Below are 18,787 nucleotides of genomic sequence, written 5' to 3'. Positions count from 1 at the left end.
AATGGACTCTAGGTTCCAAGCAAGGCAACATATCAATAACTTAAAGGAGACATATTCTACAGTTCAGCATTCTCTAAATTCAGAAAAGTAAAAAGCCTACCAGGGACTTCCCTGGTGGCACAATGCAGGGGACATAGGTTCGATCCCTGGTCTGGGAAGATCCCACATGCCATGGAGCAACTAAGCCCGTGCACCACAACTACTGAGCCTGCGCTCTAGGGCCCGCAATCCACCACTATGGAGCCTGAGCACCACAACTACTGAAGCCCGCGCGCCCTAGAGCCCTTGTGTCGTGACTATTAAGCCCATGTGCTGCAACTACTGATGCCTACGCACCTACAGCCCATGCTCCGCAACAAGAGAGACCACCGCAATGAGAAGCCCATGCACCGCTACTAAGAGTAGCCCCTGCCTGCTGCAACTAGAGAAAGCCCACGTGCAGCAGCGAAGACCCAACGCAGCCAAGAAAAAAAAAAGGCCTACCAAAAAAAGTTTGAGAATGCAGATACAAAGCTTAATGAAAGCAGTGAAATTTTCTCAGCAATGGTGAAATCTTTGGGCTTAGCCAGAGTCCTTTACCTCTTAGAGATTTTTGTCTTAAAAAACAAAATAAAACTCCTTGTAAGAAACTAAGATAAAGACATCAATTCCATACAAAGAAAAATCCAGGGATTAAAGAAAGTTATCTGATAGGAGTGTAGTAAGTAGCCAGAAGAAGTGAGAGGGTTAGGAATAGATGGTTCAGCGACTAACAAAATCAGGCTGGTTTAAAGGAGAGACGTTTGTAACATTAGTACACTCAAACTCACCCTGGTCGCCGCTTAATAGCCCTCTGGACAATGGCTCCTCCACCTTGAATCCCAGGCCCAGGGTTTCCAGAGGCAATGGCTGGACCCAGTGATGGTACATCTGATGTCATTTCTGTCAGAGAAAAACAGAAATACAGATTTTAAAAAGATTGTTCTTGCTTATCATCATCATCAAACTGGCTAGAAGAAAGGCTCAAGCTATGGATAAAATCTCAGGAGTTTGCTAGAAAACCCAAATGCTCACGTCCAGGCTGCTTTTCTTCAATTCTTACCCTGGGAAAAGATTTCCCTACACTTCAATTCCCCCAACTTCATACAGTTTGGAAGAGGTAGCACTATATTCTATAGCCTTCTCTTTTAAAAGCTGGTAATAGTGATATAATATTAATCTAAAACACACACACAAATTGGTTTACATATTTCACTAATGCAACAAATATACATAACTTAGCTCCTCTGATTTGTTTTTTTTGGAAAATACAAAAAAACCCAAAATTTAAAAAATCACCTAAATTCCAATACTCAAAAAAAATTATATAGAGTAGGGACTTCCCTGGTGGTCCAGCAGACTCTGTGCTCCCAATGCAGGGGGCCTGGGTTTGATCCCTGGTCGAGGAACTAGATCCCACGTGCTGCAACGAAGACCCAGTGCAGCCAAATAAATAAATAAATGTTTTTTTTTTTAAGTTGAGCTCATTTTATTTCTTATTTTTTCCCTCAGATTATATACACCTATCTCTCTGATCAAAAACAGGCACATTTGGTCATGGCTAATTATGTTCCAGAAAGCCTGCTACAATTTTTGCTCCCACTAACAGGATATGAGAGTACCTATTTCCCTCACCAGAACTGCATATTATACTTTTTAATTTCACCAAACCTGACAGGTAAAAATGGTACAGTATTTGTTGTAATTCTTGTATCTTTTTACATTAGTCATCTGAAATCAATGAGTTGACTCTTCATATCTTTAATATTTTTATACTGAATATCTTTTTCTAATGAATTTGTAAGATCAGTATATAAAGGATATTAAAGGATATCAATATATAAAAGATAATATATGCCTGTTATGTATTACAAATATTTTTTCATCACCTACCTTAGCCTTTAAATATATAACATTTCACAATTTTATGCTGTAAAATTTATCAGTGTTTTCCTAAATAATTCCGGGATTTCTGTCTTACTTAGGAAAGCTCCCCACCCTCGAGATTATTTCTATATTTTCTTACAATACTTTTGTGTTTCACATTTAGATTTTTAATCCATCTGGAATTTACTACTTATGCCTACCTGGCATAAGGCAGGACTCTGATTATTTTCTTATACATGGTTAGATAATTATTCTAATATCATTTATGGGATAATCCATCCTTTCCTCACTTATCGGAAATGACTCCTTTACTACTTTACTTTTACTTTACTACTTTACTTACTTTACTTTACTTTTAGGTGTCTACAAATAATTGATCTCTTTCTATACTTTTATTCTGTATTAATATATTTTCCAGCTCCTATGTCAATACTGAACACGTTTGATAACTACAGCTTTATAGTACATTTGAATTATCTAATAGGAAAGTCCTCCATTCTCCATTAATTTATTTTACAAAATTTTCTTATTAAATGTCATATACTACTTCTGCTTCAGCCAAAATTAAATAAATAAAATTTTTAAAAATTAAAAAAAAGTTTAAGAGATGAGTGGGAAATCAACACATTCTCTGATGATGGAAAACTAAGGAGGATTTGTCACCAGCAGACCTATAGCTAAACAGGGACTTCCCTGGTGGTCCAGGGGTTAAGAATCTACCTTCCAATGCAGAGGACGCGGGTTTGATCCCTGGTCAGGGAACTAAGATCCCACATGCTGCGGGGCAACTAAGCCTGCGCGCTGCAACTTCTAAGCATGCGGGCCACAACTAGAGAGCCTGCGTGCTGCAAACTACAGAGCCCACGAGCTCTGGAGCCCGCATGCCACAACTATAGAGCCCACACGCTCTGCAACCCACGCGCCACAACTACAGAGAAGCTCGCGCGCCACAACGAGGAGTTCGCACCGCAGGGGAGGATCCGGTATGCCGCCAACAAAGATCCGGCATACCTCAACTAAGAGTCAACACAGCCAAAATAAAATAAATTTTAAAAGAACTTAAAAGAAAAAAAGAAAATCAGCAAAGATATAGAAGTTCTCAATGATACCTCAATCAACAGGGTCCAATTAACATTTATAAAAACACTACACCCAACAACAACAGATATACATTCTTTTCAAGTGTTCCCAGAACATATACCAAGATAGACCATATCCTGGGCCTTTAAACAAACCTCAACAAGTATAAAAGAATTGCGGGAATCCCTGGTGGTCCAGTGGTGAAGAATCCACCTTCCAAGGCAGGGGATGCAGGTTCGATCCCTGGTTGAGGAACTAAGATCCCACATGCCACGAGGCAACCAAAACTGCGAGCCACAACTAGAGAGAAGCCTGCGTGTCACAACTACTGAGCCCGCATGCTCCTGAGCCCGCAACTAGAGAGAAACCCACAACGAAGAGCCCGCACGCTGCAAGGAAGACCCAGTGCAGCCAAAAATTTAAAAAACAAATAAATAAATAAAATAATCATAGATTGGATTCTCCAACCACAGTGGAATCAAACTATTTAGAAATCAGTAACAGAAAGATAACCGGAAAATCTCCATTCACTTGGACATTAAATAACACATTTCTAAATAATCAGTCAAAGAGGAAGTCTCAAAGGGAATAAAAAGTACAGTGAACTAAAATTAAAATGAGGGACTTCCCTGGTGGCGTAGTGGTTAAGAATCCGCCTGCCAATGCAGGGGACACAGGTTCAAGCCCTGGTCCAGGAAGATCCCACATGCCGTGGAGCAACTAAGCCCGTGCACCACATCTACTGAGCCTGCACTCTACAGCCCGCAAGCCACAACTACTGAGCCCACCCATGTGCCACAACTAGTGAAGCCCGTGTGCCTAGAGCCCGTGCTCCACAACACGAGAAGCCACTGCAATGAAAAGCTCACGCACTACAACAAAGAGCAGCCCCCACTCGCTGCAACTAGAGAAAGCCCATGCACAGCAACGAAGACCCGACACAGCGAAAAATAAATAAATAAATAAATTTATTTTTTAAAAATTTTAATGAAATTACAAGATGGTAAAATTTGTGGGACACCCCAGAAGCTATAGTCATTAAAATGCTATATTAGAAAAGAGGAAAAGTCAAATCATCTAAACTTCCACCTCAAAAACCTAGGATAAATAAATAAATAAACCCAAAGCAAGCAAAAGGAAGGAAATAATGGAAAACATAAAATTTTAAAACAGAAAAACAATTTAAAAATAAAACAAAGAATTCTTTAAATAGATCAATAAAATTGACAAACCTCTAGCAAGACACACAACACACAAACTACCAAAATCAGGGAAAAAAACCCCAGGGATATCACTAGAGACCCTGAAGAAATCTAAGAGATAATCAGGAATACTAAAACTTACACACATAAATTTGACAACTTAGACCAAAAGGATCAATTCCTTAAAAAATACAAACTAAAACAACTGTTCAAACACAACATAGTTGATATGAATAGCCTCATACCTATTAGAAAACTGAATTCATAATTTAAGCACTCTCAAAAAAAAAAAAATTCTAGGTCTAGCTGATTTCACTGGAGAATGCTACCAAACATTTAAAGAACTAACAGCAATGCTACACAATCTCCTCCAGAAACTATTTGAGGAAGGGGACACTTACCAATTCATCTTTTGAAGCTAGTATTACCCTGATACAAAAACCAGACAAAGACAGTAGAAAAACAAAACAAAAACTAGAGATCAATGTTCCTCATGAAAATAGATGCAAAAATCCTTAACAAAATATTAGTAAATAAAATTTAGCAATTTTAGCAAACAGAATTTAGCAATAGCTAAAGAACTATACAACGTGACCATGTGTTTTATTCAAGGGAAGTAAACTGGTTCAATACTTAAAATCAATCAACATATTAACTGGCTAAGAAGAAAAATAACATGATCATATCAGCCTATGCATAAAAAGTATTTGCTAAAATTCAATACCCATTCTGATAAAAACATAGAAAAATTAAAATAAAGTGAAACGTCCTCACCTTGATAAAAGTATCTACAAAAAGAAAGAAAAAAAACTACTGCTAATATTATACTTAATGGTGAAAGACAATGTTTTCTCCCTAAGATTTGGGAACTAGGAAAAAATGTTCACTCTCATCACTTATTTAAACATAGTGTGGGAAGTTCTAGCCTGTGCAAAAGTGCAGGAAAAGGAAATAGAAGGCACACAGATCAGAAAGGAAAAAATAAAACTGTCCCCATTTGCAGATTACATGATTGTCTTTGCAGAAAATCCTAAGGAATCTACCAAAACAAACAAAAAACCTTCCTAGAACAAATAAGTGAATTCAACAAAGTTGCAGTATACAAAATAAATATACAAAAATCAATTGTGTTTCTATATACTAGCAATTAACACATGGGCATCAAAATTTAAACTATAAAACCATTCATAACCACTTCAAAAAAGAAAAAATATTTAAGTGTAAATCTATCAAACAGGCACAAGATTTGTGTGCTGAAAGAATGCTGATCAAAGAACCAAAGACCTAAATAAATGGAGAGACATACCATGTTCATGGATTGGAAGACTCAACAAAAGATGTTAATTCTCTTCAAACTGATAAACAGGTTTAATGCAATTCCTATCAAAATTCTACCCAGATGTTTCTGAAGATATAAACATGACCATTCTAGGGACTTCCCTGGTGACACAGTGGTTAAGAATCCGCCTGCCAATGCAGGGGACACAGGTTCGATCCCTGGACTGGGAAGATCCCACATGCCACGGAGCAACTAAGCCTGCAAGCCACAACTACTGAGCCCACGTGCCTCAACTACTGAAGCCCGCATGCCTAGAGCCCGTGCTCCACAACAAGAGAAACCACTGCAACGAGAAGCCTGTGCACTGCAATGAAGAGTAGCCCCTGTTCGCCGCAACTAGAGAAAGCCCACACACAGCAATGAAGACCCAACGCAGCCAAAAATAAAAATAAATAAAAACTAATGGTAAAAAAAAAAAAACTAAAAAAGTAATTGTATTAAAAAAAATGTTTCTAACTAAAAAAATTTTTTTTTAAATTAGGGCTTCCCTGGTGGCGCAATGGTTGAGAGTCCGCCTGCCGATGCAGGGGACACGGTTTCGTGCCCCGGTCCGGGAAGATCCCACATGCCGCGGAGCGGCTGGGCCCATGAGCCATGGCCGCTGAGCCTGCGCGTCTGGAGCCTGTGCTCTGCGACGGGAGAGGCCACAGCAGTGAGAGGCCCGCGTACCAAAAAAAAAAAAAATTAAACATGGGGCTTCCCTGGTGGCGCAGTGGTTGAGAGTCCGCCTGCTGATGCAGGGGATGCAGGTTCGTGCCCCGGTCCGGGAAGATCCCACATGCCGCGGAGCGGCTGGCCCCGTGAGCCATGGCCGCTGAGCCTGCGCGTCTGGAGCCTGTGCTCCGCAACGGGAGAGGCCACAACAGTGAGAGGCCCACGTACCGCAAAAAAAACCAAAACCAAACAAACAAAAAACCAGACTCTTTTGGGCTTCCCTGGTGGCGCAGTGGTTGAGAGTCCGCCTGCCGATGCAGGGGACACAGGTTCATGCCCCGGTCCAGGAAGATCCCACATGCCGTGGAGCGGCTAGGCCCGTGAGCCATGGCCACTGAGCCTGCGCGTCCAGAGCCCGTGCTCCGCAACGGGAGAGGCCACAACAGTGAGAGGCCCGTGTACCACAAAAAAAATAAAAATAAATAAAAAATTAAGCATGACCATTCTAAAATTTATACAGGAAGGTAAAGAAACTATAATAGCTAAAACAAAGAAAAAGTGGGAGAAAAGTCTACCTGAAAGACTTCTAATATAGCTACAGCAATTAAGACTGTGTGGCCCTGGCAAAGGGACAGACACTTAGATCGATGGAACCCAGAAACAGACCCACACAAATATGCCCAAATGATTTTGACAAAAGTGCAAAACCAATTCAATGGAGGAAAGATAGCCTTTTCAACAAATGGTGCTAGAGCAACTAGACATCCATAGGCAAAAAAATGAACCTTGACCCCTTATACAAAAATTAATCAAAATGGATCATGGACTTATATGTAAAGTGTAAAACTATGTAACTTTTAGAAAAAAACACAGGAGTCGGACTTCCCTGGTGGCGCAGTGGTTAAGAATCCGCCTGCCAGTGCAGGGAACACGGGTTCGATCCCTGGTCTGGGAAGATCCCACATGGCGCAGAGCAATTAAGCCCGTGTGCCACAACTACTGAGCCTGCGCTCTAGAGCCCATGAGCCACAACTACTGAGTCCACGTGCCACAACTACTGAAGCCTGTGCACCTAGAGCCTGTGCTCTGCAACGAGAAACTACCGCATAAGAAGCCCGCACATGGCAACGAAGAGTAGCCCCCGCTCGCCGGAACTAGAGAAAGCCCACACGCAGCAATGAAGACCCAACGCAGCCAAAAATAAATAAATAAAAATAAATTAAAAAAAAAAAAGGACAAAATCTGCAGGATCTAGGGGCTAGTCAAAGAGTTCTCAGACTTGGTACCATAAGCATGATCCACGAAAGGAAAAACTGGTAAATTGGACATCACTGAAATGAAAAACTTTTGCTCTGTGAAAGACTGTGAGAGGATCAAAAGACAAGTTACAGAGTGGGAAAAACATTGCAACAAAGGACAAAGGACTTGTATCTAGAATATAAAAAGAACTCTCAAAACTCCAGTAAAAAAGCAAAGTCTTGAACAGACATTTTTCCAAAGAAGATACACAAATGGTAAATAAGCATTTGAAAAGATGTTCAACGTCATTAGCCAAGAGGGAAATGCAAATTAAAGCCACAATAAGATGCACTACATACCTATCATAATGGCTAAAAAATAATAATAATAAATACCAAATGCTAGGAAGGATAGAGAAAAAGATCACTTACACATTGCTGGTGAGAATATAATATAGTGCAGTCACTTCAGGAAACAGTATGGGAGTTTCTTTAAAAACTAAACATGCAATTAACATACAATCCAGCCCTGTGGGTATATATCCCAGAAAAGTGAAGACTTACATTTATACAAAAACCTGTACACAAATATTTAGAGCACTTTTATTTGTAATAGCCAAAAACTGGAGAAAAACTCCAGATGTCCTTCCAAAAGTAAATGGTTAAACTGATATATATACCCCTACTCATCAACAAAAAGAAGTGAACTACTGATACACACAACCTGGATGAATCTCCAGAGTATCACGGTGAATGAAAAAAGCCGACTGCAAAAGGCTACACACTGTACAATTCCATTTATAGAACATTCTTGAAATAACAAAATTATAGAAATAGACAACAGGTTAGTAGCTGCTGGGGATTAAGGAGAGGGTGTAAGTATGAGGAAAGTGGGTGTTGCTTTAAAAGGGCACCACAAGGGACCCTTGCGATGATAGAAATATTCTGTATCTTGACTGTACCAATGTCAATATCCTGGTCATGATATTACACTATAGTTTCGCAAGGTACAACCACTGGGGGAAACTGGGCTAAGGGTAGGGGATCTCTGTATTATTTCTCATAACTGAATATGAATATAAAATCATCTCAAAAGTTTAATTTAAAGGTTTTAAAAACCTTTTAATGTCATATACTTCAACCTCCTTTTGAATTTAAAATCTATATAAAGTTCTAACAACAAAAACACGCTTGAGGTTAATTCAATAACATTAAATTTATATAATAATTTTGAGGGGCCAGTAGCACGATATTGCACTTCATCATCCAGGAATATTATTCAGACATCTCCTAATGTCCTTTAATAAAATTTTACAGTTTTCTTCACATAAGTCTTACATCTTTCTTATTATTTTTAGGTATTTTAGAGCTCTTAATACTACTGTGAATGAAATCTTTGCCATTTCAACTTCTAACTGGTTATTGCTAGAATAAGAGAAAGCTATTGACTTCAGTGTGTTTATATTGTATTCAAATAACTTTACTAAATTACCTTATCTAAAAGCATTTAGTTTATTGGACTTTTAAATTTATTTATTTATTTTTGGCTGCGTTGGGTCTTCGTTGCACACGGGCTTTCTCTATTTGTGTCGAGCAGGAGCTACTCTTCATTGCGGTGTGTGGGCTTCTCATTGTGGTGGCTTCTCTTGTTGCGGAGCACAGGCTCTAGGCGTGCAGGCTTCAGTAGTTGTGGCACATGGGCTCAGTAGTTGTGGCTCGCAGGCTCTAGAGCACAGGCTCAGTAGTTGTGGTGCACAGGCTTAGTTGCTCCGCGGCATGTGGGATCTTCCCAGGCCAGGGCTCGAACCCGTGTCCCCTGCACTGGCAGGTGGATTCTTAACCACTGTACCCCCAGGGAAGTCCCTATTGGACTTTCTTAATATACAATCACATTATCTGCAAGGAATGATTATTTTACCTTTCTTTACTCAATATTTACACTAGTTTGTTTGTTTGTTTTGCGGTACGCGGGCCTCTGACTGTTGTGGCCTCTCCCGTTGCAGAGCACAGGCTCCGGATGCGCAGGCTCAGCGACCATGGCTCACGGGCCCAGCCGCTCCACGGCATGTGGGATCTTCCCGGACCGGGGCACGAACCCGTGTCCCCTGCATCAGCAGGCGGACTCTCAACCACTGTGCCACCAGGGAAGCCCTACACTAGTATTTAGTTTCCTTCTCTTACTGCATTATTGCAAGGGTTCTTAATCTGTGTGTCAATGGATAAAATCCACTGGTAAACTTGGATGAAGAACAATTTTCTTTCTTTACTTTCATTAATCTCTAGCTGAAATTTAGCATTTCCTTCAATCATGAAAGTACAGTATAACACAGTAGTTTCAGCAGTATCTGTGATTTTGTCATCAATAAAATCAGATATCACATGACAGTTATTACAGATATCTAGAATTACTGTTACATTCAATACTACTTTGAGAATATGGCAATTATTAGACTTGTCACTACATCTTATTTATTGTGTTAATAAAGAACATTAATTTTTGTATTACAAATTTGTAATTTTTTATATTCTGATAGCTACATTTTTAATAGAATTGATTTTTCAAAATACTATGTAGTGTTATTTACACTCTGAACAACATTCTATGGGTTCAACAGGGAGAGCAAGCTGCACGCCAGGGTGATCTGGGGGCCTAGGGACCTGCCCCACCAGCTCACCGGAGTTTCCTCCCATGTGCAAGTCTTTCTGCCCCTCACCAGGGTCTCCAACTTGGCCCAGACCAGAGGAGGTTTTTATTTAGGAGTGGATGCAACACAAAAAGTGTGATAAGAACTTTTGAAGCCTTGAAGCAAAAGTGTTACTCCTTGGCTTTACAGTGAGTGCATGGATAATCAGTGATAATAATGACTAATTTTTTTCTATGTCTTCACTGTGTGCCAGGCACTGTGCTGGGCAACTTGTGTGCCTCTCATTTATTCCCACAATGACCCAATGAGGTTGAAGAAGCGTTCAACAGATGTCACCAGTCATAGGGGTCCACGTGATACAAAAGGTTAAGAATCTCTTTATTTACTCACTTTTTTTTTTTGGCCATGCCATGCAGCTCGTGGGATCTTAGTTCCCTGACCAGGGATTGAACCCAGGCCCACGGCAGTGACAGCAAAGCACCAAGTCTTAACCACTGGACCGCCCAGGAATTCCCATATTCTGATTTAATAGTCTTTCTTTCTTTAAATCAGGAATGGATTTTTAAAAATCAGAAACAAATGTTTTTATAAAGCATTTATTGATACAATCATTTTTCCCCCTTTAGTTTGTTAACGACCCAAGTATATAGGTTTTCTCAGGGTGACCAATCCTTGAGTTCCTGGAATAAATCTTGCTCAATAAATTGTAGTGGGCTGAAGAGTGTAAAAATGCATGTCCACAGAGACGCAGAATGTGACCTTACTTGGAAATAGGGTCTCTGAAGATATAATTAGTGAAGACGGAAATCATATTGAATTAGGATGGGCTCTAAATCCAATGACTGCTGTTTTTATAAACGTAATGAGACAGACATTTGGATACAGAGACTGGAGTGATGTGTCTACAAGCTAGAAAAGAGGGAACCTAACCAGCCAATATCTTCATTTCGGACGCTGAGTCTCCAGAGCTGCAAGAGAATAAATTTCTGTTGTTTTAAGCCCTCTAGTTTGTGGTAATTTGTCACTACAGGCCTGAGGACCTAATATAATAATGATGTATGATTCTTTTAACATACTCTGGATTTAACTTACTAAGGTTAGCTCCTTTTAAATGGAAGAGGAACTTAGTGTGATGTTAAGTGTAGCACAGTTAAGGAGTATTCTTAGTGCACTGAACAAAAGCACCTTCTATTAAAATCATAACTTGAAATTACAGAAAAATAGTAAATATTTTAGTCATTCAACACAGTCTCCCAAATTTATAGAAAAGGTACTTCTCGGGACTTCCCTCATGGTCGAGTGGTTAAGACTCCGCACTCCTAATGCAGGGAGCCCAGGTCCGATCCCTGGTCAGGGAACTACATCCCACATCCTGCACCTAAAGATCCCGCATGCTGCAAAAAAGATCCTGCACGCGGCAATGAAGATCCCGCGTGCTGCAACTAAGACCCAGCACACCCAAATAAATAAATAAATAATTTTTAACTAAATGTGACTTCCTTTCCTGAAATAGGAGAAATAATATAAAACTAAATCATTGAAAACATGAATGAGGAAAACAAATGATAAAGGAAGCATTAAAAGTTGAACAGATAATGAAATGTTCAAAAAGAAATGTTGGTAACAGTAATTCATCATATTCCTACCTTGTATAAAATATGAACCACTTTGGATGTGTTTTCTTTTTTTCATAAACCTATTTATTTACTCTTTTTTTTTTTTTTTTTTTTTTTGCGGTACGCAGGCCTCTCACTGTTGTGGCCTCTCCCGTTGCGGAGCACAGGCTCCGGACGCGCAGGCTCAGCAGCCATGGCTCAGGGGCCCAGCCGCTCCGCGGCATGTGGGATCTTCCCGGACCGGGGCACGAACCCGTGTCCCCTGCATCGGCAGGCGGACTCTCAACCACTGCGCCACCAAGGAAGCCCTATTTACTCATTTTTATTTTTGGCTGCGTTGTGTCTTTGCTGCTACACGCGGGCCCTCTCCAGTTGTGGGGAGCGGGGACCACTCTTCCCTGTGGTGCACGGGCCTCTCATTGCTGTGGCCTCTCCCGCAGCAGAGCACCGGCTCTAGGGGCAAGGGCTCAGTAGTTGTGGCTCTCAGGCTCTAGAGCGCAGGCTCAGCAGTCGTGGCACACAGGCCCAGCTGCTCTGCAGCATGTGGGATCCTCCCGGGCCAGGAATCGAACCCATGTACCCTGCACTGGCAGGCAGACTCCCAACCACTGTGCCACCAGGGAAGTCCTGGATGTGTTTTTTCGTATTTTACTTATTATTCCTAAAACCTACCTCCAAATTATATTTATAATAAACTGCATCTAAACTCAAAATACAAAAACTCTTTTATGCATGTCTTTTGTTACATGCCCAAGCATTATAACTGCCTTTAATACTGGATAAAGAGAGTACTCAAATACTCACCATTAAAATGTTGATGCATCACAAAGCTACAGTAATCAAAATAGTGTGACACTGGCATAAAGACAGACACATAGACCAACAAAATAGAATACAGAGCCCAGAAATAAAACCTCAAATATATGGTCAAACAATTTTCAACAAGAGTGTCACAACCGTTCAATGGGTAAAGGATAATCTTTTCAACAAATGGTGCTGGGAAAACTGGATACCTGCATGTTAAAAAAAATGAAGTTGTATCCTTCCTTACATTACCTCATATACAAAAATTAACTCAAAGTGGATCAAAGATCTAAATGTAAGAGCGAAAAGTATGCAACTCATAGAAGAAAACAGGGAAAAAGCTTCATGACACTGAATGTGGCAATTTCTTGGATATATCAAAAGCACAAGCCACAAAAGTAAAAAATAGATAAATTGGACTTTATCAAAATTAGAAATTTTGTGCATCAAAGAACACTGTATCAACAGAGTAAAAAGGCAACCCACAGAATGGGAGAAAACAGTTGTGATCCATATGTGTGATGAGATTAAAATCCAGAATACATAAAGAACTCCTATGACTCAACAACAACAAAAAAAGACAACCTAATTAAAAAATGGACAAAGGACTTGAACATATGTTTCTCCAAAGAAAATATACAAATGGCCAATAAGCACATGAAAAGGTGCCTAACATCACTAATCATTAGAGAAATGCAAATCAAAACTACACTGAGATATCACCTCACACCCATTAGGATGGACACCATGAAAAATAAAAAAAATAATAATATGTGTTAACAAGGATGTGAGGGAATTGAAACTCTTGTACACTTTTGGTAGGAATGTAAAAGTGGCAGCCACTATTGAGAATAGTATGGAAATTCCTCAAAAAATTAAAACTACAATGAATATGTAATCCAGCAATTCCACTTCTGGGCATATACTAAAAAGAACTGAAATTTGAAAGTAGGGTCTTGAAGAGACACTTGTACAACACCCAGGTTCAAAGCAGCATTAGTCACAATAGCCAAGAGGAAGAAGCAACCCAGTGTTGATCAAGATGAATGGATCTTTAAATACATAGCATATACACTCAATGGAATACTATTCAGCCTTTAAAAAGAAGGAAATTCTGCAACATGCTACAACATGGATGAACCTTGAAAATATTATGCTAAGTGAAATAATCCAGTCACAAAAAGACAAATACTGCAGGATTCCACTTATATAAGGTACCTAGAATAGTCAGATTCATAGAGTGTAGAATGGCGGCGTGGGCCGGAGGGACTGGGGAACAGGAAGTAATTGTTTAATAAGTACAGAGTTTTAATTTTGCAAGATGAAAAAGTTCTGGAAGTGGATGGTGGTGACGGCTGCATAACAATGTGGCTATACTAATGCCACTGACCTGTACACTTAAAAATAGTTTAAAAGAATATGAAAAATAATGTACATATAATGGTATAACTGAGTCATTTTGCTGTACATCAGTAATTAACACAACATTGTAATTCAGCTATACTTCAATTAAAAATAAATTTTAGGGGCTTCCCTGGTGGCGCAGTGGATAGTAGTCTGCCTGACAATGCAGTAGACACGGGTTTGTTCCCTGGTCCAGAAGGATCCCACATGCCGCAGAGCAACTAAGCCCGTGCGCCACAACTACTGAGCTTGCGCTCGAGAGCCCGTGAGCCACAACTACTGAGCCCGTGTGCCTAGAGCCTGGGCTCCACAACAGGAGAGGCCACCGTGATGGATGGCCCGCACACCACAACAAAGAGTGGCCCCCGCCTGCCGCAACTAGAGAAAGCCTGTGTACAGCAACGAAGACCCAACACAGCCAAAAAGAAATAAATAAAATAAAAATTGTTTTTAAACTGTTAATAAATTTTTAAAAAGTTAAAAAGGCAAATTTTATGTGTATTTTGCCACAATAAAAAAATTTCAATATATAAAAAAAATTTTGAGGTGGATCTATATCATTGAAATGGAAAGTTATTCACCATATATGATTATGGAAAAATAAGCTACAGAAAATTATATATAATATAATCCTTTATAAAGTTTATATGCATAACAAAAGCCTGGAAGAATTCATTTCTATTTAGTGCATGCCTATTATATGCCAGGCATTGTTGCAGGCCCTAGAGATAGAACAATAAATAAAAGAGACAAAAATCCTAACTTTTTTTTACATGTTAGTGGAAGAGAAAGATAAATTGAGAAATGATTAAAATATAAAATGGGTTGATAATATGAAACTGGCATTTTATTTATTTATTTATTTATTGCGGTACGCGGGCCTCTCACTGCTGTGGCCTCTCCCGTTGCGGAGCACAGGCTCCGGACACGCAGGCTCAGCGGCCATGGCTCACGGGCCCAGCCGCTCCGCGGCATGTGGGATCCTCCCGGACCGGGGCACGAACCCATGTCCCCTGCATCAGCAGGCGGACTCTCAACCACTGCGCCACCAGGGAAGCCCGAAACTGACATCTTATAGGTAAAAAATGGATAGTCGTTTCATTTGGTTTGACCTAACGATATGTTATATAGTGATAAATGTGGAGAAAAATAAACTAGGGGAGTCAACTCAGAAATACATAAAGGTTCCAGCAATTTTAGATGCTGAGGGAAGACCTCGCTGAAAAGGTTAACATTTAAGGAAAGGTCAGAAGGAGGTAAAGGAACAAACCATGCAGGTATCTGGGAAAAAGGCATTCCAGGCAGAGTGCAAAGACCCAGAGGTGAGAGCATGCCTAAGTTCTAGAAATGGTGTGGATGACATCATGGCTAGAATGGAGTGAGCAAATGTTACACAATAAACTATTAACAGTCGTTATCTATGGGATGGCATTTAGAGACTCCTATATTTGATTTTCTACATATCCATTTCGTTTTCTCTTTTACATTAAACATATATTACTTTTACAATCAGAAAATGCGTGATCCCAATTTTTTAAAAAGAAAATTTATGTGCATGTGTCTATGTGTGTGGCATGCGTTGAAAATCTGAGAGAACACAGCTCAAAGTCTAAAGTGAGATAAATCTAGATTCCAATCCTAGGGTTACCACTTACTACGTATGACCTTGGGCAAATTATTTAATCTCTCAGGGTTTATCTGTAAAATGTAGCTAATAACAGTACCCACCTTTGGGGAAGATTAAATTAGATACTGCATGCGAATAGTGCCTGACACATTGTAAAGTACGCCTTAAATAGTAGCTTTGTAAAAATATATCGAACACCAACTTGTTAACTGGTTTTGCCATTACTAATTTTTACATTACAAAATATATTAAAATATGGATATACAGAAACTCAGATGTAGACGTCTCTAAAAATACTCAATACAGAAGCAGTCAAAAGTAAAATCCTCCACACATATACCCCAGCTTCCCCCATGGGAAACTGCTGTTAACATTTTGATATGAATCCTTCCAGACCTTTTTCTATACACCATATATTACAGGGTTTTAGCAATTTTTATATAACAAAGGAGAGGGACCATATTATATTTATTCTGAAACTTTTATTTTTTTCCAATTAACAATGTATCTTGGAAGGTATATCATGTCAATAAATACTGTTAGCTCATTCTTTTTAAGTTATACAGTATTTCATAGTACAAACGTACACATTTATGACATTCAAACTATCATTATCATAAATAATGTTTCAACGAATATCCTTGTATATCTTTAAGCAAAGATGCCAGTATTACCTACAACTAAAAAATTTCTAAAAATGACTCGCTGGATCTAAAGGAGCATATTTAAAACTGCCCATTACCCTCCAAGAAGGTCATACCAATTAAGAACCTCACCAATGGTATCAAATTATCCATACCTCCAACAGCACTGGACCTTAGCAATCTTCAAATTTTTACTAATTTTCCAGGTATAAAATGATTATCATTGTTGGTTTGATGTGGATTTCTCTATCATTAGTAAAACTGAGTTTACTTTATATGTTATTACTATTAACTTTTTCCAGTTAAATTTTAAATAGCTAATATATGTAACTTTTCTAAGAAAAAACAAAATTTTCCCATAAAAAATAAATTCCATACTTTCAATAATAGGTTTTTATGGGATCTAAAGGATAGAGAAATTTAGAGAAAAAAAAGATAATTGAGATGGTTTAAATTAAGGTCTGACACACTCCCTAGCACAGAGAAGGTACTCAATAGGAAGGAAAAACTAAAGGAAATAAAGCTACCAGCCAGCCAGCCAGCCAGCCAGGAAGTTTCAGAAAAGTTGGTCAAGCTGGACCTCAGAAAAACTAAAGAAGAGGAAAAAGACATTCCACATAGACAAAAGAACATGAGCAAATCATAAAGGGAGGTATGAACATAGCTGTGAGGAGGTGTAGGGAAACAGGCCTATAAAGAGCATAAAGTCTGTATTCAGGAGAAAATATAAGATGTCAAATGCTAGCCAACGGTAAGAAGGCCTTGAATGCCAAGATGAAATCTTATATCTGATTCAATAAGCAACTGAAAGACAAAATATATTAAGTCAGAGTGACAAGAAGAAAATGTAAATTAAAAGATTAATTTGACAGATTTAAAATTTGAATAGAAGCAGGGAAACTAGACTAATCAAAAATGAGGTGGGGGTGTAGAAGGCAGGGCAAATGAAAGCTAAAATAAAAAGGATTAGTTTGATATCTGTTTTTAAGCAGCAGGTGGATTCCCAGATCCTCTCCCTGTCCCTTCCAGCAGGGAAAATGCCCCTCCATCACCCAGTCAAAAAACTGATTTATTCTCTGAAGAGTGTAAACCAGAGGTCCTCTGGACTGGGGAACACCAGACAAATTTGAAAGTGAGGTTACAATACTGAAAACAGGGAAACTAACAGCAATGTATGCAAAATGGACGTATCCTGTTCTACTGCTTCTTTCCTGTATTCCATGTTTCCTCTTTCTTGGTTTACTCTCGCCTATTGGTAAATCTCATCCCCTAGTAAGTTCCTGAGAAAGAGTATAAGGGAGACCTTGGGTATGTGAAAATATCTTCCTTCCACTTCACTAACTGACAGTTTGCCTAGGTATGGAATTCTAAGTTGGAGATTACTTTCCCTCAGATTTTTGAAGGCATTGCTCCATTGTCATCTATCTTCCAGTGTGACTACTGAGAAGCAAAACTAATCTGATTCCTTATTTATTTTGTTTGCGGTACGCGGGCCTCTCACTGTTGTGGCCTCTCCCGCTGCGGAGCACAGGCTCCGGACGCGCAGGCTCAGCGGCCATGGCTCACGGGCCCAGCCGCTCCGCGGCATGTGGGATCTTCCCGGACCGGGGCACGAACCCGTGTCCCCTGCATTGGCAGGCGGACTCTCAACCACTGCGCCACCAGTGAAGCCCCCTTCTTATTTTTAACTGACCAATTTTCTTCTCTCTGGAGCTTATAGGATACTCTTTGTATCTGATGCTGAAATTTCATAATAATGTGCCTTGAGTGGGTGAGTTTTTCATTCATTGTTCTGGCTCCTTCAATTTGAAAACTCTTGCCTTTTACTTCTGGGACATTTTATTTAATCAAAAGTTAAGTTTGGTTAAAAGAAATAAAAATGGATGTCATTGGGGAGAAGAAGCTGAGAGAAGGGGTAGAGGACTGCTGTTTTTATAACAAATCATGTAACACTAAGTCATTAAATATATGCATGGGTAATTTTTATTAAAATAATTTTTAACATATATATGTTTAAATAAATCTATTTTAAGAATCACAGATGTAGAAAACAAACTTATGGTTGCCAAGGGGGAAAGGGGGAGAGGGATAATTTGGGAGATTGGGATTCACATATACACACTACTATATATAAAACAGATAACTAATTAAGAACCTACTTATATAGCACAGGGAACTATACTCAATACTCTGTAATGACTTATATGGGAAAAGAATCTAAAAAAGAGTAGATATACATATATGTATAACGGATACACTTTGCTGTACAGCAGAAACTAACACAACATTGTAAAGCAACTATAATCCAATAAAAATCAATTTAAAAAAATTAATAAATACATCTATTTTGGGTATATATTTTATATGGTTAAAATGTTTTATATGTTTTAATATCCTTATATGTTTAAAAATGCTTTTTTTAAATGCAAAAAAAAACAAGATGTGATAACAAATCAGATAAATACATAAAAGAATCCAAACACATCTAATTGCTTAACCTGGGGAACTGGAAAAACTGCAATAGTCACAAAAGATCCAGAAAAGTTAGGAAGGTCAGCAGATCTGAAGGAAATACTGGTGACTATATATATATATATATATATATATATATATATATATATATATATAT

General features: G+C 39.0%; 1 protein-coding gene and 1 non-coding gene across 7 annotated transcripts in view; one reads left to right on the top strand and one right to left on the bottom strand.

Moving 5' to 3' along the window:
• ARNT (aryl hydrocarbon receptor nuclear translocator) overlaps positions 1 to 18,787 on the bottom strand; it is a 64,362-nt gene that overhangs the window by 38,582 nt on the left and 6,993 nt on the right. For 5 of the 6 annotated variants that reach the window (XM_029228854.1, XM_029228855.1, XM_029228856.1 and 2 more), the window contains exon 2: positions 810 to 921. In XM_029228854.1, coding sequence (XP_029084687.1) covers positions 810 to 921 — 112 coding nt within the window. Of the gene's footprint in view, positions 1 to 805; positions 922 to 18,787 lie in introns of those variants that run through there. The other variant, XM_029228859.1, reaches the window with a different exon arrangement.
• Positions 11,349 to 11,421, top strand: TRNAR-CCU. The gene has a single exon. It is a non-coding gene; the product is annotated as a tRNA-Arg (tRNA).

The sequence above is a fragment of the Monodon monoceros genome, unplaced genomic scaffold, assembly GCF_005190385.1.
Source record: "Monodon monoceros isolate NGI ecotype Baffin Bay Population unplaced genomic scaffold, NGI_Narwhal_1 Super_Scaffold_18, whole genome shotgun sequence".
Lineage (NCBI taxonomy): Eukaryota > Metazoa > Chordata > Mammalia > Artiodactyla > Monodontidae > Monodon > Monodon monoceros.
The sequence above is the reverse complement of the archived record's forward strand: the minus strand, read 5'-3'. Positions and strand labels throughout refer to the sequence as shown.